At 42.2% G+C, this 22,559-nt stretch overlaps 1 protein-coding gene and 1 long non-coding RNA gene across 2 annotated transcripts in view; one reads left to right on the top strand and one right to left on the bottom strand.

Moving 5' to 3' along the window:
• Window positions 1-22,559, top strand: part of carm1l (coactivator-associated arginine methyltransferase 1, like) — a 124,434-nt gene that overhangs the window by 67,188 nt on the left and 34,687 nt on the right. Inside the window, exons 6-7 of the mRNA XM_041185716.1 lie at window positions 14,311-14,488; window positions 17,721-17,811. Of these exons, the coding sequence (XP_041041650.1) occupies window positions 14,311-14,488; window positions 17,721-17,811 (269 nt within the window). The remainder of the gene's footprint in view (window positions 1-14,310; window positions 14,489-17,720; window positions 17,812-22,559) is intronic.
• LOC121276965 overlaps window positions 6,579-22,559 on the bottom strand; it is a 61,796-nt gene continuing 45,815 nt past the window's right edge. Inside the window, exons 4-5 of the long non-coding RNA XR_005942770.1 lie at window positions 15,207-15,392; window positions 6,579-8,661 (exon numbers count right to left, since the gene is read on the bottom strand). This is a non-coding gene — a long non-coding RNA (uncharacterized LOC121276965). The remainder of the gene's footprint in view (window positions 8,662-15,206; window positions 15,393-22,559) is intronic.

The raw sequence follows: 22,559 nt of genomic DNA, 5'->3' as shown, positions 1-22,559 counted from the left end.
AGATGGATGGGAACATCACCACCTGGAAGTTCCCCTCCAAGTCACTCACCATCCTGACTTGGAAATATATCACCATTCCTTCACTGTCGCTGGGTCAAAATCCTGGGACTCCCTAATAGCACTGTGGGTGCTATTGGACTGCAGTGGTTGAAGAAGGCAGCTCATCACCACCTTCTGAAGGGCAACTAGAGATGGGCAATAAATGCTGGCCCAGCCAGTGAAGCCCACATCCCATGAATGAATTTAAAAAAAGTATTGCAAAGGCTTTTGCCCCTGACAACATCCTGGCTGTAATGTGGAAGACATGCTTTAGAGCTAGCCATGACCTTAGCGAAGTTGTTCCAGTACATCTACAACACTGGCATCTACCCAGCAAAGTGAAAAATTGCTCAAGTATGTATTGTCTGCAAATGCAGAACAAATCTAATCCAGCTAAATAGTGCCCCATCAGTCTACTGTCAATCATCAGCAAAGTAATGGAAGGTGTCATTGAAAGTGTTATTAAGTAGCAATTATCTCACCAATAACCTGTTTATTGATGATTAGTTTGGGGTCCACCTAGACTTGACTTTATTCCTCATTACAGCCTTGGTCCAATCATGGACTAAAGAGCTCAATTCCAGAGGTGAGGCGAGAGTGACTGCCCTTGATATCAAGGCACTGTTTGACTAAGTGTGACATCAAGGAACCCTAATAAATTTGAAGTCGATGAGAATCATGGCGAAAGCACTCCACTTGCTAGCTCAAAGGAAAACAGATTGTACTAAGGAAGCTCATCATTTCCTCCCCACTACATCACTGGAGGAGTTCCTCAGGTTAGCGTCCTAGGGCAAACCATCTTCAGCTGTTTCATCAATGACTTTCCCTCCATCATAAAGTCAGAAGTGGTGATGTTCGCTGATGATTGCACACTGTTGACTTCCATTTGTGATTCCTCAGATATTGAAGCAGTCTGTGCCCATGTGCAGCAAGACCTGGGCAACATTCAGGTTTGGACTGATAACTTTCATGACACACAAGTGATGGGCAGTGCCCATCTCTTAACCGGAAGGAGGCCAACCACCTCCCTTTAACATTCACTAGCATTACCATTGTTGAATTCCGCACCATGAATATTCTGGAGAGGAAAGAGGGTTGGGGAGGTCACAGTTAATTACAAACTGAATTGGATAAGCCAAGTAAATACTGTGGCTACAGGTCAGAGGCTGGGAATTCTGCACCAAGTAATTCACCACCTTACTCCCCAAAGTGTCTCTACCATCTAAATGACATAATTCAGAAGTGCAATGGAATATCCTCCACTTGCTTGAAGAAGTGCAGCTCCAACAATATTAAAGAAGCACGACACTGTCCAGGACAACGCAGTCCTCCTGATTTGCATCCAACTACCGCCTTAAATATTGTCTCTTCACCACTGGTACACCATGCCTGCAGTGTAGCAACTTGCCAAAGCTCCTTTGACAACACCTTCCAAACCCATGACCTTAGCAGCCTAGACGAACAAGGACAGCAGGCACATGGAACCTGCAAGCTCCCTGCCAAGTCCTGTTAACGTCAGTGGGTCAAAAGTCTGGAATTCCTACCTAACAGCACTGAGGGTGTACCTACACCAGACAGACTGCAGTAATTCAAGAAGGCAGCTCACCACCACCTTCTCGCGGATAATTAGGGGTGGACAATAAATGCTAGTCCTGACAGGCCACCATCCCATGAATAAGGTTAAAGAAAATGTGACTGCTTAAGGGAATAAACAAATGAACTTTCCAAGGAGGGTGTCACATATACCTTCATTTGGATTCTCAGCCAGGGTCAATGGAGATAGCTAGGCCAGAATGGATGACTTATCCATGCTGAACAGATGAAAATCTCTTCTCTCCAGTACAAAATTAGTACAATGCAAAATGAGTTTGTATACTCTCCCCCTGACTCTTAGTGGGTTATGATTCTTTGTAAATTGGCATTATATTTGCACTCTTGCTCAGAGAGGGGAAAGTATGACCAGTAGGTGAAACAGAAGAATTTGTACAGGAATGTTAATAGACACTTCTCTGACGGTCAGACCAAGAAACATTGCTGAAGCTTTACTCTGCATTTGACTGGATGATGCATTGTAGCACTGGGTGCTGAAAATAATAATAGTGGTCTGTTCCCAGCACTGATATTACTATTGTGGAAAAGTATAATTCGTAGAATCTCATGGTGCAGAAGGAGGCCTCCTGGCCCATCATGCCTGTTTCAGCTCTTTGAAAGTGCTGTCCAGTTAGCTGCACTATCTTGCTGTATGACTCTCTCAAACATAATAATTCAACAAATAAATAAGCAAGCATGTGAAGTTCAAATTCTTTGTGTTTGAATAAAGAATTTAAAGATTCTGGGTGAAAGCTAACTCGCAGCCAGCTGTCCAGCAGCTGAGAAATGGACGGCTAGCTGATGGCAATCGGTGGTGGCACTTCATCCACTACTTGAATTCCTCCTAGTATCGAACAGGTGCGACATTCCGGTGAATGGGTGAGCAGCCCGAATGAAACAGGCAGAGAGTTGTTAAGAGTATAAATAAGGATCCCACGTTGTTATAGGATTCCCAATCGCAAAGTTTAGAAAGAAAGGAGCAGTAGCTTGTGCCATGCATGTGCCACACAGTTGTACAAGGCATCAAGCGGTCTAACCAACAGTCCTAAAATGTCCTTGGGCTGCAGGCCATTCAGAATTTGAGGAAATTCTTACACATTATCTTGGAGGCCAGGAGAAACCCAAGTGCTCCTCCCTTTCCCCATGCATCTTCCCTGGGAAAAAATAAATTGATTAGCTGTAATGTGCTTTGGGGTATGATAAAGTGCAACCACTGATTAAAATCCCTACAAAGAGAAACGAAGCACTCACTCTGCATTTGCAGCTTTAGCTTTTAGGCACTTGAGCAAACTCATCTGCAATTTGTGACTTGTTTAATCATAGTGTCAGGAGCTCATTATGTATATTTGACAGTCTCCATAAGTAGCGGGATACATTTATTCACACACAGTTCTCATCCTGACACACAACTTCCCAGTGTAGATGTCTGGTTAAAATAACGATCGGGTCCCATGGATGTCATCCAAGCCCAATTTTCATGTTTAAAGATGGACTCCGTCAGTGTTCTAGAATTGTAGTTTATAGGTCGGTGAGGATCATCACCGGGGAATGTCCACGGGGAACTTCTAAATTCTCACCTGCCCAGTTTCTGCAGGGCAGGTTAAGTTAAACTTGTACCCCCCCCTCCCAACTTGAACCCCTATTCATCACAGTAGGGATTTGCTGGTTTAATAGCTTTCTGGATGCGGTGAACTGTATAGTAATGGCAACTTTGTGAGAATTTTATTGTTCCCTGCTTCTAGTCTTGACTACCAGTCAGAAGACTGCATGTGGGGGTGGGGGGAGGGAATTAGTTACCGATCCAATCAGAAAATTAGGATTGACTTTAAAGGAGCAGAACTTGCTGATGATTCATGGTAAAACTGGCCATTCACAGGCATCTTGACCATAAAACTCATCTTGAGTGTTCAGTACTATACTAGACTGAGGAAAGCACAGAGGCTGGTCTGTATGGCAGACATCTGTAGGAATGATTAACTATAGTGGCTGATTTTATAAATAGCTTCAGTGTTTCTTCCAGAATTGTAACATCTTCAGTGGAAGCCCAATTTAAATATGTTACTTAAGTGACCTGCCTCTCTACTTGGATGCCCCAATATCCGCCACATGCTTAACTCCTGACCTCTCTTGCCCAATGTGAGGAGCGGGGGCAATGGGAGGCATGGTGGTTAATATCCAGGTCCTTATGACTACTGTAGTACAAAGGGTTAACAGCTGTAATGCTACTGGCTAATCTACATCATCAGTGATGTCAGTTCACATGTCTTTAGAACTCAGAGATGCCTCTGGAAGGAGCCGTATGCTTATTTGTCTCTGTACAGAGTTGTAAATAGTTAATAAATGTTTTTAAGTTCCTGGATGTCTTGTTTCCAGTAGTCCATTTCTGATGTTACTTCAACTACATGTACCTTCTGTCAACTTTATCCATTGCAAGTTCCTAAATCCAGATTTATGGTGGACATACAAAAATAAAGACAGAATATATTGACTTTGAAAGGTAAATTCTAACACTCTGTCTCCTGCCAATGCAAGATGACCATGCAAAATGGCTGCCAACGCCTGTCTGTGCATGCACATTTTTCCAGGCATGCGCAGAAAACCAATGATGTCACTTACAGGAGACACAGTGTTGGTTGGATCTTATTTGGATCCTGAAGCTGTTCACCCAGTTTCTGAGCCCCACGGTGAGTGGGCAACACAGGCATGGCCTCCCCACAGTTTCCGGGGATGAGGATGGGGAGCGAGGGAAGGCTTCTGATCCACCCAGTAATGGCCACAATTCCAGATTTCAATCTCCACATCACGCCTTTGGAGCTGCTTCCCGGTGACGGGCCTAAGTTAAGGGGAAGCCCTGAAGCTCCAAAGATAGGATACGGGGGTTATAATCCAGAATTGCAGCTGTCCCTGGGTGGATCAGAAGCCTCTCCTCCCATCCCATCCCGATCCCCGGCTCCATTGCTTCCCTCAACCCCACTGAATCGGAGAAGGTGAGGCATTTTTAATCACTGTCTTCCATGGCTATTTGATAAGCATCTCTGCTCCTGACTGCTTCCTAGTCCATCGCTGATAATGACATCACGGAATAAATCAGTACGACTGTGCATGCATGGCGTTGGCAACAAGCACAGCTAAATTGCATCGGTAGATGAAACAATAATATGTTAGCAATGTTGTGTATGGTTGTATGGCATGCACTTCTTGTGTACAGTGGTCTTGGTTCCTGTGTCAGAATTTTTGAGTAAAGCTCTTAAAATTGGAAAAGGGGTAGGCTGCTGGAGCCTGTTTTCCATTCCATTAGATTGTGGCTAATCTGTATCTTAATTGTATCTGCCCACCTTGGTTCCATAACTTTTAATGCTGCTTTTCTGACATCCTGAATGGCCGAGCTCTCATTTTAAGGTTGTAGCCTCTTGATCTAGGCACTAGAGGAAATAATTTCTCCATATCTACCCTCTTGAGGGAATCTTGGTGTATGAAAACTGTCCTCATAACTTAACACTCTTAGCCATGGAATATCTTATTTCAGCATCTATGATAAGAATATCTTGTGTTCATTTTCACCTATCAAGCTGTAAATGCAGGTTTCCTGCTGATAAGTGCTGCTGCTTTTTTATTCATTAATGGGATGTCGGTGTTTCTGGCTAGCCTGTCCACCATCTATAAAGCACAAGTCAGGAGTGTGATGGAATACTCCCCACTTGCCTGGATGAGTGCAGCTCCAAAAACACTCGAGAAGCTCGACACTGTCCAGGACAAAGTAGCCCGCTTGATTGGCACTGCATCCATAAAGATTCGCTCCCTCCATCACCGATGCACAGTGGCAGCAGTATGTACCATCTACAAGATGTGCTACAGGAACTCAAGGCTCCTTAGACAGCACCTTCCAAACCCACAACCACTACTATCTAGAAGGACAAGGGCACCAGATACATGGGAACACCACCACCTGCAAATTCCCCTCCAAGCCACTCACCTTTCTGACTTGGAAATATATTGCCGTTCCTTCACTGTCGCTGGGTCAAAATCCTGGAACTCCCTTCCTAACAGCACTGTGGGTGTACCTATACCACATGGACTGCAGTCGCTCAAGAAGGCAGCTCACTACCACCTTCTCAAGGGCAATTAAGGATAGGCAATAAATGTTAGCCAGTGACGCCCACCATCCCATTAATGAATTTAAAAAATGAGTGGATGACTTCGTGTAGGTACATGAGAAAGAGCTGCTAAAACAGTACAATTTAAACGTAACTATTAACAAGTCACATTTTTCTCAAACTTAGCCCTACATGAAATCCAACCTATAACACAAACAAGTTCCATTCCCTACCATGTGGCCAACCACATCCCATCTAAAGGAAAAGAAACTGAGAAACAAGAAAAACTAAGAAACAAGACAGTGCAGAGAAAGGCAACATAGAAGAAAACATGAGAGACGACTGCAAAAATAAAATGTAATTAGAAAGACGCACAAGAGAAAACAACATGAACACAGCAGTCCTAATTATATATTCCAACACAGCTAATTTTACTTACTATTTTTGAAAATCTTTAATACTATGTTATTGAAATAAAAGATAAAGGAAATATATGTTTATTGCCATGTTTTCCTGCATAACACATCATAATGTTTCTAATTATAATTCCTGCAGCGTTTTCATGATACTGCATAAAGGAAAAGTGAACATTTACGCAGTACAAATTTCAGTAGGCTTCTCACTAGCACAATCCTCTGCCAAGTGTTCCCTAACACAAACTGTGCAGCAACCTAAACTGTTTGATTGGACTTGTGCACTTCTCTTCGTCCTGGTTTCCGCATCACAGTGCAGTCTGTACTTCTACAGTAGATACATGGTAAATGTACAGACTAGGATTTTATTCTAGCCAGAATGCATTGACTTTCTGTAGGTTGTTGGTCCAATGTAAATAGGTAAATAACGTAAATAGACTCATTGACTTCCTGGATTTGTTTATTTTTCCCAGAGAATAATGGTGGTATTCTCTGGCTTTTTGAAGACCAGATGTTAGGAACTGAGAGTGGTCCAGTCAGTACATATAAGGTGTGAGTGAATAATGTTTTATTCAAGCTAGTTCACAAACTAGGTAGAGCTTTAATTGCATTATTAAAGGATGACATTCCTCCTGTTAATACTTTATAGCAAAATAAAGTAAAAAACAATACATCAGGTTTACTAATGCTGTCTTTTTCAGTAAGATTTTCAACATGAGGGACTTGCTCCATAGGTTTTCTGATTTCAGAAAATTCAGCAGCAGCTCATCATGGATTAAATAGAAAACTTTCAAGTTGTTGTTGGGCTTTGATATATCTCAGAAAATACACATCAGATAATGGTCTTGCCAAGATCAGTTTTTACTTGTCTCCTAGACACTATCAGTCTGTATTTGCTTTCTGATCCCTTTACTTGCACAGTTTGTTTTAACTAGAAAAGTGCTGCTTGAATGAATGGGTAGCATGACTCATTCCATTATTGAAAGAACTAAGTAACCCAGAACAGGGGCAAAACCCAAATTGTGCAAAGCACTTGAATAAACAGGACATAGTTGCAGTCATGCAGGAGGGTGGATTTCAATGCTCAGGAGAGACATTTTAGCACTGGATCACAGAAGTAAAATACCCTGAACCTTCTCCAGTCCCAGCACAGCTTTGAAAACATCTTTAAACAAAGCCAAAGAAATGCCATTTGTTCAGAAAACAGGATTTTAAAAAATATAAATCATGATCTGATCAGATTCCTTTAATTTTCTGCAGGTATACAAATGCCATATATGGATTTAATTGTGCTTGACGTGAACCAAAAACTTAATGCCTGTGGGATAATCACTCGTTAATTATAGTGCACACATTATTATACAATGCTGAATACTATAGGGAATAATTGCTGGAAATCAAACCTTGTACTGAAAGCCCTACTTCGTATTTCATGCTGGTGCTTGAGTGTGCAGAACAATTAACTGATGAGACATGGTATTTTGCCCCTTCCACCACACACACGATTTCTGCTGTTAGCAGGAGAAGCAAAGGAGATGTGCTGTCCCCAGGGGAAAGTGGGATGAGTAAAATAAATTGCTAAGACAAGCCCAGGACCCAATTGTACATCTACTGATGCACAAGCTACTTGGAGTAAGAGCAGCTTTAGCAGAGGTGATTGAGATCCAGTTGCTCCTCTCTTAACCTGAGAGTTATGCAGGAAATCAAAAATGGAACAAGAGATAATCTGTACAAAGGATGTTTGCCATGCATTCAGTTTCTCCCAAGTTATCTTTGAATTAATAAAAGCCTAAATAAATAACAAAACAGTACCTGTCTCAAACTACCAGAATTTCATAGATTAAACAATATTAAAATTAATTGGCTTACATTATTGAGGATGAGGACTTGCACTGGAACTTTAATTGATAAGTTTTTGTTATGACCGGGATGGGAGGAGTGTGCGAATTATCAAACCCCACTACTCCACGGGCCATACCATTAATTTAAATGTTTAATTTTCTCACAAATGGCTATTTGTGTACCTATACTTCTAGCACCCAGAGGAAAAGAGGTTCTGACCAGATTTCTTTCAAAAAAAACCCTCAATGATTAATTTATTTTAAAACCAAACTTCTTTTAACAAGTTGCAAGTACTGGTTAACAAAATTGTAATTGGGAAATATAACTATCAATCCCTTCCTAAAGAATTCCCCCAGCACACACACAGACAAACAAAGGACAAACAGTCTCTCTGCAGAGATGGGTTTTGGAGGATGGGCATTTATAAAATAAAGGATAAAGTCCATAGGTTCTCAATGCCATTGACCTGGAGTTCTCTCGTGCGAAGGTGGGCCACTGGTCCTGATGGATGTCTAGAAGTTCTCACCAATTGGTCTCAGCTTTGCAGGTCCAAACGCAAACTGGTTACACTCGGGTGAGGATTCTCTGGCTACAGGTTGATAGCCATACACAATTTTCAGGCAAGCTGGAGAGAGGGTGCCAGTTTGGGTAGCCTTCTTTCCTCAGCTTGTTCCCCAATAAAACTGAAAGCAAAACAACAGGTTCAAACTTAAGGTTTGCCTTTGCCATGTGACTGTGTTTTTATCTTCCAGCTTTTCATTAAAGTGTTTTGCAGTTCAAAACAAACAAACAACTCTTTCTCAAGAACCATATAGGTCAGGTGATTTCTTGGAAGAGGCCTGCTTGTTGACAGTTCCAAGGTGAACTTATGACCTTATTTTTTTTGAAATCCCTGGTTAGCATCCAGATGTCCAGATCATGCCATGTCCTTCCATTTTGTAAAAGAAAAATTCAGTCTTGAGAGATTTGCTTCTAACATTTTGATGAACGAGCAAAAGAAAAAGAAAGATTATTAAAAGTCGAACCAAGACAGTAAGGAGGTGAGAGAGACTGTTTACAACTTAATTACAATAGAAGACAAATTATAAGGAATTGAAAAATATTTACATGACTGAAAGGAAGCCAGAGGCACATAACATGTAATTTGCTAGATAATCCTCATTGTGCTAAAAATTACACTGACAGCCAATTTAAAATTATCAGTTTCCAAAGTTTGAAATTAATTGTCATTGAAAGGAGAAAACTTTTAAAAACTGTTACTACTGTATGTTCAGATGGTGATTGTGCCTCCAAACATATCCAAACACCACAGGTGTAAGCCAGTTAGTCCCATGAACCCGTTCTATCATAAGTAACCGTTGCACACTTAGAGAGCTATAGAAAGCTGTGTCTGCTGATTGTTGAATGCTGGAACTTTAACTTTTGATGAACAAGAAGAAAAGCAAAATTCACTTGGGAGTGACTTTATTGAGGAATATAAAACAGTTGAAGGACTTGGGCTAAACTCAAACAGCGTCTAACGTTAGCTGTGTTTCCGCGATTGGACAACATTTGCTAGAAAATTCTCATTGTGCTAAAGATTACACTGACAGCCAATTTAAGATTATCAGTCAGGCTCGTAGTGTGACACATTTGCGTGTACTGGAAGCAACATATATTAATACACAGGCTCAGTTCTTTCAGACAGAAAGAACCTGTACACACATTGTGCCTGCTTCAGCTAAACAAATTGATAGCCATTTGCTGGTCGATTCCTCAGGGCAATGCCTTGACCAATCAGAGTCATGCTGTCTGGTTTAAATTTCAAACAATGCTGGGTAGGTTATTGTCAGTCACCATTAACTGGTGCATTCTCCATGGCAACGCCTCTACCAATCAGAGTCCACTTGCCAACCAATCAGCACGCTCTTCTCATACAGTATAAAGTTATTGCTTCCCCAGGTGTTGGTATTCTTGCGATTGTCCTGATGAGTGCAAGACAAAAAGCTTTGACAAAATGTCCTTTTTCAGCAATACTTGGACTAAATTGTGTTCCTATTGTTTGATTATTTCAATTGGGGAGGACTAGGGATTATGCATGTAAATTATGCAAGGCTAGGGCTAGATTAGATGTTAGATGGTCTTCTTTCCCCAGAAGATGGTAAACCTTCAGAACAAGTTGCCATCTTGTGCTATGAATACTGACTCTCTCAAATTGTCAAAAGTGCTAAGCCAACTCTTATCTGGGGTGGGAGATCCTGCCTTATAAAAGGTAAGTTGAATAGGGGGTAAAAAAAGCATGATGATGGTGCTCTCATGGACAAACTTCTGACTGCCTCAAGTAATAGTAAAGACATGTTACAGATTTTTCTTTTCCAAATTTGCTTCAGCTTTTAAGCTGTATTTTTGCACCTCCCAGGAGATCACATGGTTGTTGATGAATAAGGATTGTCTCATGGTGACGCCTCACACTATTCTGTCTTTGCCCACTGATCAGATTCCCCACATGCTGCATTCATCTGATTATTTGCAGTTGCCGCCCCCTTAACTCCAGTCTCCCATCATCACCGTGCCTTCACTCTTGCCCATGCTAGCACAGGTGACTGCAGCCTCTCCTGTCCTTGTCTTTGGCCTCATTAACTCCTCTATCATTCAAGCATCCTACTTCCACAATCTTTGGCAGAAAGAACATTCCACTTTCTCTCCTGGAAGCTCTCTACTTGCATTTGGGGCCACAATCTCACTCTGCACCCTCCACCCCATTTAAATCCAAGCTTCAATGTTAAAAATAAAATTTAGAAATACAATGCCTTACATATATATCAAGAAAACACTCACACCAGTGCTCAAAATTAAAAATTGTTTTTATTTATAATAGATTTCACAAAACTTTCCCCACCCACTTCTTCACACCCCTTTCAGCCTGATTTCTTTCTTCCCGTATCCTTCCACCCCTCCTCCATGCTCTCCCTTTCACCAGCTTCCCTACCCTTTGATCTTTTCCCTTTATCCTACCATCCTTTTCTTCCTCCTTTACCCAACTTCCCTGCCTCTTTTTGTCCCTTCTTTCTACTCCCTTCCTCCTCTTCCCTTCTTCTTCATCCACTGCCCCTCCCCCACCCCATGTTGTCCTTTCCCCTCATTCCTTGTCGTCCTCCCCCTCAGCTCTTCATGCCTGTAACTAAAAATAGTGCTTAGTATCGACTCCTTGGGTCATGTTGGTCTTCAGCAGTAGTATCAGCCAAGCAATGGCAAACCAGCAGCTCCTTTTACATAACACCTTTACCTATTGAAGTCAATGGTGAGTATAAAATGAGCTGCTGATTCACAGTTGCTCATTTTGTGCTACGAACAAAGACCCATTGCACCCGTGACAATCAGTCAGAGTGAATTATTTGACATTTAAAAAAAAAATAAACATTGTACTGTCAATCACTTTGAACTCAAGCACTTTATCTATAACTTATACACAATACTTTTTGTAGACTGTGTCTGGTCACTGCTGTTCTGTTTGTTAAGTCAATAGCTGTCTCTATTGGCTGGTCTGATGGTTCACTTAGGAATGAAAATAAAGCGTTGGGTAGATTTGTTCCAGAATGGTTCCAGGAACAACATTTGTATTTAATTCTGACCATGTGCTAATGTTTTCTAAAAGAGGTCTGTCTCCTATAGCTAACAGAAGGCAAACTGGCTGTGTTTGGTCCTGGCATTATTCCTAGTCACACATTTATCATAATTTCCCACTTCACATATTATTGACAAAGTTAGCTGGGAGGCTGCTCAGACCTTTTATTCATCTATCATTTGTGAAATGGTGGAATTATTTAGTTAACAGTGGCTGCTTGTTGCTTTAATAACATCTATTTCCTAATTTTGGACCATTGCATGTATGCTCCTCACCCAGCTGTTAACCCTAAGGAGAATTTTTATATTGGTAGTAAGTTAAGATACTAACCAGGTGAAATAACACTGTGATGTCAACATAATAATGTGCTAACTCAGTTGTAGGAAATGCTTTTGATCACTTTTTAGCAAAAACATAAACCTAAAACGTGAAAATAATGAATAAAGGAATTTTATGTGGCTGCATTAACACATTCGAGGTGATGGAAAGTTAGTGGTACCTACAAATTTGAAGATTATTCTAAGATCTGTGCGGGCATTAGGACTATAGATCTACTGCTTCTGGCGGATATTGAAATCTGGGTAATTCCTCTCCAACTGTTCCCAGGTGATTGAAACTAGTCCACTCTGGCCCCGATTAATGTTATACAATGCCTATTTTTTGTAAGAAGTGATCTGTGTCTTAATCAGAACCAGCTTCAGCTCTTGGTTGAAGGAATTCATCATCCAGCTTGCAGCCTGTTGTCTGGGAAAAGAACCACCATCTGATATCTAACCTAGATTTGACCTTATGCAACGTAAAATTGTGATCCCAGGTCCTCCTTAACCTATTTAAATGGAATAAACTTTTGACTTGACTTGAACATCATCTTTAAGCTTTTATCAAATCACTGTTAAGTCTAGACAAGTGCAGGGTCCAAACTCTCGCTACTTACCTCCCAGACTCTCCCTCTTGCCGACTGTCTCTCTCGGCTCTCATTCGCCGCTTCCCTCCCCAACATTCTCTTTTGCTGTTTCCCACTCCGACTCTTCCATCCGTTAGCCCTCGCTCACTGCACCACATGAACTATAGTAGTTCAAGGAGGCGGCTCACCATCACCTTCTCATGGAAAATCATGTGTGGACAATAAATGCTGGCCTTGCCAGCAAAGCCCTCATCCCTGAATTAATAATCTTGATTATCTGTGGATGGGGTTGTTGAATAATTGTCAAACAGAAAGAGGAATTACACTGGATAGTGTCACTTTATTTATTTTAAGTGTCATATAAAGTATTATTCTGCTGTCTTCTGGAAGAACCTTTTGACAATAGCTGTTTTGTCATGTTGGAATGTGTAATGTTTAGTTGCTTTCTTGTAATATCTTTAAATGTCACACATTGTAATGCTGCCTTTTACTTTCTAAATTTATCACTGCTCTTTTAGCAAATTGGAAAACAGAGCTTGTCTTACCATAATGTTAGCAGTTAGAAATTTTCGTTTGGTGCACAGCTTGAGTATTGCTGAAAACAGACATTTTAACAAAGCTTTTCACCTTGCACTCAGGGCAATCGCAGGAATACCAATGTCAGGGGAAGCAACAACTTTATACTGTATGTGAAGAGAGCGCTGATCGGTTGGCAGGTGAACTCTGGTAGAGGCGTTGCCATGGAGAATGCACCAGTTAATGGTGATTGACAGTTAACTGCCAAGCATTGTTTGAAATTTAAACCAGGTAGCTTGACTCTGGTCAAGGCTTTGACCTGAGGAATGAACCAGTGAATGGCTATTACTTAATTTGTTTACTTATTTCATTTATTATCATTTATTTTGCCTGTGTCAGCTAGACAAAATAAGTAATCTGGCTGGAAAGTTGGAGGCAAGCCGGCCCTGGAAGCCACAATCCTATTTTATGTAGCTCAGGCAATTAGTACTCTGAAGTCATTGCCTCTGCCTCTCTGAGAGCCTGCAGCTCTTCAGTCCCAGCAGGGCCACCAGGAACAGAGACTGCAGCAGGCCCCAGACCAGAAACAGTGCTTAGGCGCAGAGGAGAGTTGAGTGCAGTGGGCTTGCTGAGATTATGGGGGAGAGGGCGGGGTGGTCATAAGAGGGAAGGGGTAAGTCTTCAAGTGGAGCAGCCCTTGCTGCCTGGAAGGTCCTGCATGCCTGATCACGAGGCTGCAGGCACATCGCCGGGGTATACCCTGGTAAAAAGTATGAATTCTAATCATGAGCTACACACTTAGCTAGAGGTGACTTAATGATGAACTATTTCACAGCAAGTTGTTAATATGGCACTGGACCTCGCCAGCAATAAGCATGGTGATGGAGAAGTATTACAGCATTGCAGCTTAAATTTTCTGACCTGTTTCCACCATCAGTGAGGCACTACATTGGGAATGGAGCTTCATAAAATTCCCCAGGGAAGCAGACCACAGAACTCTGAATGTGAACTTTCATGCAGCACCGAATAAAGTGACAGGCAAGTTCCCAATTCAATAGAAAACTAACGGATTAAGACTTGGTGCCGAGGCAGGAAGGGTACATATATAGCTAAGTCATCTTTGTGCATAGAATTAAGATAGGTGATGGACTTAAGATAGAGCGAGGTAGATGTAGTAAATTGTCTTTTCTCATTTTTCTGTTCGGTCTCTTCAATTTTTAAGTACGATGTAGGTTTGCCCGCAGAAAGTCACACCTGCTTGTGATACCAAATCTGTGCTAAGATGTTGCTTTCTGTTTATATCTTCAGATTCTAGTGAAAAGTAACAATCTTTCAGAACGGGTTATGATCCTGGAAGGGAAAATCGAGGAAATTACTATTCCTGAGAAAGTGGACATCATTATTTCAGAACCTATGGGATATTTGTTATTTAATGAGAGGATGCTCGAAAGCTACCTCCATGCAAAAAAGTGGTTGAAGCCAAATGGTAGGTCAACACATGCAGAAACATCTAACTTGTAGTCCGAATGTTTATAAGTTGTCTAAGGGTGGAGTGTGAGGCCAGTCGCTGTACTGATGCTAATGGGAGGTGAATAATTAAAGAATGTAGCAACATTTTGAGGGGGGGTGAAGTTTTGTGGGATTTTTTGTAGCAAGGGATATTTACGTTAGAATGGAATACTTTTCTACTTCTGTTACCCAGTGTTAATAACAAGTGCTCTGAAATCAGGCTAGGTGCAAAATGAAGCTTTCTCTGTTCTACCCTAACAGTGAGCGCAATCTTACATTCTGGAGTCTTGAGTCCAGTGGAGGGCGGGAAAGCTGGTGTGATTCCCGCTGGATGGTGGGTTGGCTGTACATGTGCAATCATCTGGCTGTTCAGCTCATTAATTAGGTATCTGCGAGGAGCACAGTGAATCCTGTGGCAGGATGGGCAGGAAGGCGCCTGCCCCAATGTTACCTCATGGGGTCAAAGGTCCTGGCACCATATTTAAATGGCACCTGGACAGCCATTTACTCATTGCAAGCCAGGAGCTCTGCATTACTCCTCCAGAGTCCTTGCGGCTGCAGCTTTCACTGGGGAAGCTGGCAGATGTGAAAAACCACATCCCAGGACAATACAAAGTAATCTCCAGCATTGCCTTTTGCTCATTTCTAGATGAGACCACCACCTGTGATACACCCATGGTCCAGCCAATGCTCACCATTGCAGTGGACCCTGTCCGCCAGCATCTTCACCTTCTTGAGGCTCTGCCACCTCTAGCTGCTCAGGCCCTTGATCCTCTTGGCCCTGTGCCAACCTGCAATTGGCCCTCCTTCTCTTCATCTGGATGAGAGCCATTACCAAGGCAGGATTGCCTGCAGTTTGCCCCAGTGGATCTGCGAATGAACTGAAGTGATAGAGTTAGCATGTCCTTTATAGTTTTTCCTTCATCTCAAAGCCAGCAGGCCAGTGCTAAGCCTGGACTTCATTTAGACATGGCATCCACACCCCATCCCTTCCAGGTGAAGTACATCCTGGAGGACCAGAGATGGGTGTTACTCCCATTCATACATGACTGAGCATGGGAACATTGCTCTTTGAGAGCCATGTGCAAGAAGCCTCCCTCTGACATTATTCCACTTGCTTCCACTACCTTTGAGACTCTATTGGTAGACCATTGCCTTGGCACCATAGAAAGATTAACCACATGAGCCCTTGTCAGTCATGACCATTCACCTGAGAGGAATGAGGTTTAGAGTTGGGCGTTTGCTGCTGTCCACCAGCTGTGCCCTTTGGAGGCATCCACCTCCCTCCCTCCCTTCACCCTTGCCTCACTGCAGCAGATGGCATATCACACAGAATGAACAGCAGCTCCACACCTTGCTGGGATCTCAATGTTATGAAACCCATGAGTTGGGAACAAACGTGCTGCTGTGTGGGTTTCACCTTAGCCAGGAGAACACAAATGAGCATGGTTAACACCCAGTTGCATCATAATTATTAGGGTGTCCCTTTAGTTGACCACTTGTGCTGACCTTGAACTCCACCTACCTGAAGAGGACCCTCCTTCCACTTCGAGGGATCTCAGCTACAGACTAACTGCGTGTCAAGGTCAGACTCAGTAGTCCACCACCTTCTACCATCCCCCTGTCACCAAGCAACTTCCCCCGCCCTCATCCTTGACCCACCCGTTACCACTGTTCCTCTCCCTTCTCCCACCCTTGAACCTCCCCCTGGTACCCTGGATCCTATTATGATCCACCTCCACCTACCTTCCCTCCCCTCAAGGCTGACACACGTTACCGTCCCCATGCCCACCCCGACCCTGCCGCTTCCCGTTATCCAAGCCATCTGTCTAGTCCCCCTTTGTAGCACCCCCCCCATCTCCCCACCATGAGACCTTCACCTCCAATCTCTTATTTTGGGCCTGCCACCCTACTGCATCCCACTCCCCCCTCTGACTGTGACTGTTGTCTCCTATCACCAGTACCCTGAGTTCAGCACCCCATCCCCCCAGGACCCCACCACTGACCCCATCCTCTAAATCGGCCACTTCCCCCTCCCCTGCCAACCTTCCCCAGGCAATCTCCCCCACCCCCTTTTCCTGGACACTTCCCCCACCCCCACCATCACTCTCCCGCTTAGCCTGCCTTCTGTGTCCAACCTTAGCGCAGATTTTGCTAGTGGCACGACATGAGTGAAGTTATGCAAGCTTTCCGCAAAGGTGAAAGCAGCATCTACTGACCTCAAAAGTCTTGAGAGCTGAAACTCACCAGGTGCATGCCGCATATATACAGTCGTCAAACTGAATGTTCTAAATGCTCACTTGTGGGAACTTAATTTGGAGGGTGAACTTAATTCTGACAGAGTGGTCTTTCAATGCACCTACATGAGATGCTAATGCATGCAAATGGGGTTCCCAATATTGTTCATCAGGAAGCTCAACCTGCCCTTGGTCGGGAGAACAAAATTCAAACTGTTTATCCTGCCGTCGGGAAACAGAATTTTTGCCTCCCATCTGCTCTGGCCCGTCACAATTCCTGCTGCTAGTGAGACCAGAAGATTCCACCCAGTTTATTTTTACTGGGTTAAGAAGGAAGAGGCCCCAGTGTGATAGTTCCTTTTCCCTAACTGCAATGCTTTCCTGGGGCAATATATCTAATTCCTGAATCATGAATAGCTGAACTCACTGGCTTTAAAAACTGCCGAAGTCACCAATTTAAAGGGTTTATTTTGGCCCCTTACTGCTCATGGCAAGAGAAGACATTCAATGTGGCTGCATTAAAACCCAGATTCCAGAGGCAAAAGTCAATGTTCTTAACCGACTGCGACACCAGACCTAACTGTCCATGAAGAAAATGGTTGTAGTATGTACCTCCTTACAGAACACAAAATCCTTTAATATTATGAAGGTGAAGTATCTTACTTTTATTTTGAGCACCTATTCATGTTGTGGCACACTGCATTGGAACTCAGTAGTGACATAGTTTTGTAACTGTAATTTCCCAGGTGATAATTTTTTAATAACTATAGGGAAATGCCAGGCATCCTGCCTATTCCCAAAGAGGCATCAAAGAGTTGGACATCCTGACTGCTTTTCTACATTTTTAGGCTTTTGTGAAAATAGTGATGCGCTAGCTATTCCTTAAAATAAGGCACTATTTATTTTTATATTCACTATTACAGCCCTATTCAAGCTGGTATGTTTACCCCCCTGCTGTGTATGTTTTCTTAGGGATGATGTTTCCTACTTTTGGTGATGTTCATCTAGCTCCGTTTTCTGATGAGCAGCTTTACATGGAACACTACACGAGGGCAAATTTCTGGTATGTCCTCATGAGAGGCTCTGGCATGTTTGATATGTTTGAGGACAACTTGTATTCTAAGGAAATGGGCAGATTATTGCTAAACGTTTAGATCAACAGAGAGAAATGTATAACAATTTTTTTTTTTCATCTGTCCTCCTTGAATGCATTATGTATTGGATCTTGCAAGTCAGATGTAGCTTATAAATGCAGAAATCCAATGGACATAAAATTCCTATGAGCAGATGTGTAAAAGCTTAGCTTTTGTGGGCATATTATGTTCAATTGTCTATTTTAATGGGGTCCTGTTGCAACGGTGATTAATTCTGGTCACAGTTTTTCCAATATCGCAGCACAGAGCAAGCGTATTGTATTTATTGTTTGGAGCCTGTGTTTAAGAAGTGCAATATTTATTTATTTAGACAAATTCAAAATCCCAGTCTTGAAATGTTTGTGCATTTGACTTGCTTTCCACTGCCTTATTTGTCATAGCTTTCAATGTGATTTGTTTTCATTCGGGAACTTTTAGCTCACAAGTCTTCCCTTGCCTTTGTGGCATTTCCTTTGGATGACTGAAAAGTGCAGTAACAATTTACATCAACAACAACTTATATTTATATGGTGCTTTAATGTTATAAAACACCCCAAGGCACAAAAGCTTGGTCAAAGAGGTAGGTTTTAAGGAGCGTCTTAAAGGAAGAAAGCGAGGTAGAGAGGTATAGGAAGGGAATTCCAGGGCTTGGGGCCTGAAGGCACAGTCACTAATGGTGGAGTGATTAAAATTGGAGATGCACAAGAGGCCAGAATTAGAGGAGTGCAGATATCTCAGAGATTATGGGGCTGGAGGAGAGTACAGTGATAGAGAGTGGAGAGGCCCTGGTGGGATCCGAAAACAAGGATGAGAATTTTAAAATGAAGACATTGCTTGACTAGGAGCCAATAGGGGACTGGGACTTGGTAAGAGTTAAGAAATGGGCAGCAGAGTTTTGGATGACCTCAAGCTTATGAAAGGAAGCATGTGGGAGATCAGCCAGGAATGATTTGGAATAGTCAAGTCAAGAGGTAACAGGGCATGAATGAGGATTTCAGCAGCAGATGAGCTGAGATGGGCAAATTTAAGCAATGTCACAGAGATGGAAATAGGCAGTCTTAGTGATGGCATGAATATCTGGTCAGAACTCATCTTGGGGTCGAATGGAACGCCAGGGTTGCACACAGTCTGGCTTAATCTCAGACTGTTGTCAGGGAGAGGAATGGAGTTGGTAGGTAGGGATTGGAATTTCTAGCAGGAACTGAAAACAATGACTTTAGTCTTCCCAATATTTAATTGGAACAAATTTCTGCTCATCCAGTACTCGATGTCAGCTAAGCAGTCTGATAATTTAGCAACAGTGGAGGAGTCGAGAGAGGTGGTGGTGAGTAGAGCTGGGTGCCGCCAGCAAAAATATATGTTAACGCTGTGCTTTTGGATGACTTTGCCCTGAGACAGCACATGGATGAGAAATAGGAGGAAGCCAAGGATAGATCCCTGAAGACTCCAGATTAATGGTTCGGTAGCAGGAAGAGAAGCCATTGCACGTGATTTGCTAGCTGCAATTAGATAAGAATGGAACCATGCGAGAGCAGTCCCACCCAGCTGGACAACAGTGGAGAGGCAAAGACAAAGGATGGTGTAGCCAACCATGTCAAAGGCTGCAGGCAGATTGAGAAGATTGAGGAAGGAAAGTTTACCTTTGGAACAGTCACTTAGGATGTAATTTGTGATTTTTGATAAGATTTATTTCAGTATTGTGGCAGGGGTGGAAATCTGATTGGAGGGATTACAACATAGAGTTACAAGAAAGGTCGGAACAGATTTGGGAGGCATTTACATCCATAAAATCAGAACAGTTGCCACAGGTGACCCTGACGTATTGATAATTGGTAACACGTGTGCGCACGCACACGCACACGCACACACACACACACACACACACAAACAGATATATAAAATGTCCTGTGCCTTTGCATATGGAAAATAGAGGCAAAGTCCAGCATTCAGGTAAGGCAGGTTAGAAAGCCGTAAGATCCAGGTGATGGAGAGGGTTTAGGTGAGGTGGGTATGGGGGATTGTGAGATGGAAGGCAAGAGTGAGAATGAGGGAATGGGGAGGGGTGGTAGGTAAAAGGACAACAGAAGATGATGAACGGGCATTTGGCAATGGGCCGGTGCTGCATTTCTTTACTATAGGGGAAGGGGATAGGTGGTGAAGAAAAGACAACAAGGGCTGAGCGGCATAGAGCCAGTGCTATCTTCCTGTCATTGAAAATGCATGCTGCACATTTACAACTCAATTCTGCCATCTTTGGGGTGGGTGAGAGGGTTGGAATTCTTCTCAAGAATGCTGCAGTGAGTTACTCTAGGATAGGGAGTAATGCAGAGTTGCTTCCAGGTGAGAGGCTGGATTGGACACAAACTGTTTCTCAGTAGATTGAGGAGAATGTGCTTTTTATAGGCTGGGAGTATGGATTACTGCAGGAATAGGCCTGTTTAAACCAGAAAGCAGGCTTCACCTCTGTGGGAGTGAGAATTCATTCCTTGAAGTGAAAGGCTGAATTTGTGCTCAGTGGGGAGATGGAATTCTGAAATTTTCTTTAGTGTCTGGAAGGTCACTTTCATCTTCTGTGGGAATGATTTGGAGATCCAGATTTGTCTTCACTATGGTGAGAGGTGGTTTAATTGCTATGGCACTTACGCTAGAATTTATTTTAAAGATTAGTCGCATGGGCCCCACAACTAACCATGCTGTCTAAAATGTGGTAATAAACAGTCAGATTGTTTGAAAACTGTTTCTTCCACTGGTTATAAGATGCATGTATATAAAGGAGAGCAAGTGAAATAAGAGATCCATCACAGGAATTCAGTTTCCCTGTGAACAAAGCTTTATGGACTATGAAGATCACAGGTTTCTACAGGAGCAGAAACTTCCAATATATGCGAACATTCCAAACGAGCTTTCTAAATGATATTGCCCACATTAATGCTTGGGTGAGTGCTGACAGCATTTCACTGAAGCCTGCATTTCCTGATAATTTCTTGGAATAGAATGAGTTGATCAGCACACCGTGGTTGGGTTGGTATTATCACAATTTAAAAAGTCCCTGAAATCTGAGTGTAAAAAATTTAACATTTAGGTTATCTTTGATGAGCAGAACTTTCAACTTTGGCCAACCTGCTTCCAGCAAATGTTTTCCCCTCTGAAGCTGAAAATTTAATCCTTGTATTATAGACCAGCTAAGCTTTTTTTACTTTTGTAAGAGAACACAAAAACTGTTGATGTCTCTTCCTATTTGGAACAATTCAAAATGCATTTGGAGTGATAGTTGTCAACTTCATGGGATGGATTTTGACTTTGTGCAAGAGTGTAATGCCTGATTTTTCCATTGGCTTTTATGAAATAAAAATCAAGAGAGATGCAAAATGGACTCCCAGACTTGCTATCGCCTATTTTACACTAGCGCACTAAGTCATGATGTACCCCTATTTGTCTTTCAGACATAAAGTTGTCTATCACTGCTTCACATATTTCATGAAATGAAAATTAAACAGGTCGCACTGGACTTCTCATTTTCTGCTGTGAAAGAAAACAAACGAAGCACCCAGACATCAATCTCAGGACATGGACACAATGCAAAAGGGAGCCATAGGGGAGTTGTAGAAAAGTAATTGTTTCAAAGACATGTGCTACACTGCCAGAAACCTCTTCAGGAGTACTCCCAGTTGGCTGTTGTAAGCTTGGTAGCTGTGTAAACAGGGTTTCCAACAACCTTCCACTGAAGTTATGGCAACGAATTGGGAGAACTGTCTATGAAATTCCCAAAGTTTATATAAAAACAAATAAATAATCTCCTGGAATGTACTTAGCAGGAAATACTTAACATCCACAACAATTAACCTCGCGCAGCACTTTGGCAAAAATATTCCTAAATTAAGCCTACATTTAGGTTTATCCCAGTGAATGGATGAATGATGTACCAGCATTTATGTGTGAGTTCAGAATATGCATTTGTTCAAAACAAAACTCCCACTTGTCTTTAATACCTTATGTTCAGCATTGAATTGTTAGCAGATGTGACTGTGCTATATGGGTTATCATTGCACTGAAAGATTTTCTGTGAAGCATGAAGCAAATGGTGAAGCTGCATTATTAAACTGCATCTGAGTGGAAGTTCGTGGAGTGTTTCAATAAACATGTTTATTTTGTTTTTTCATTGCTACTACCTATAACATAGCTGAGAAGGAAGAAGGCAGCAATTTGGCTGAAGATTGTATATAAATACGTAAAAAAGAGATTAAAAGTGTCAAGAGAGAACTAGACAAAGACATGGACAGATGTAAAATGTAATACAAGAAAATTCTTCCAGTAATCTTGGAGAAAGGAGGATTAAAAGCCTTAAGGAATAATGAGTATCAAGTGTAAACCATGGATGTTAATTAGTAACTGGCTAAAGGGATTTAAGTAGATGGTCATTATAAAGGAAGCAAGGTCAAATTGGGAAAGGTATTATGTAAGGAGTCACAGAGGTTGATGTTGATTCTGGCTTCTCTTCTGAACCTGACATGCATAAATGATCTGGAGTTGCAGTCTCAGTGCAAGGAGTTAAATTTACAAATGACACCGAACTACTGAAAACTGGCAGCCATGATCTTACAGAGGGAGTGGGTGGAACACTGATGCTAATCAGTAGCAAATGATGTTCAATGAGGACAAATACAAATTATATAAACTG

Source organism: Carcharodon carcharias, chromosome 4 (genome assembly GCF_017639515.1).
Source record: "Carcharodon carcharias isolate sCarCar2 chromosome 4, sCarCar2.pri, whole genome shotgun sequence".
Lineage (NCBI taxonomy): Eukaryota > Metazoa > Chordata > Chondrichthyes > Lamniformes > Lamnidae > Carcharodon > Carcharodon carcharias.
This window is presented reverse-complemented; position numbering and strand designations above follow the sequence as displayed.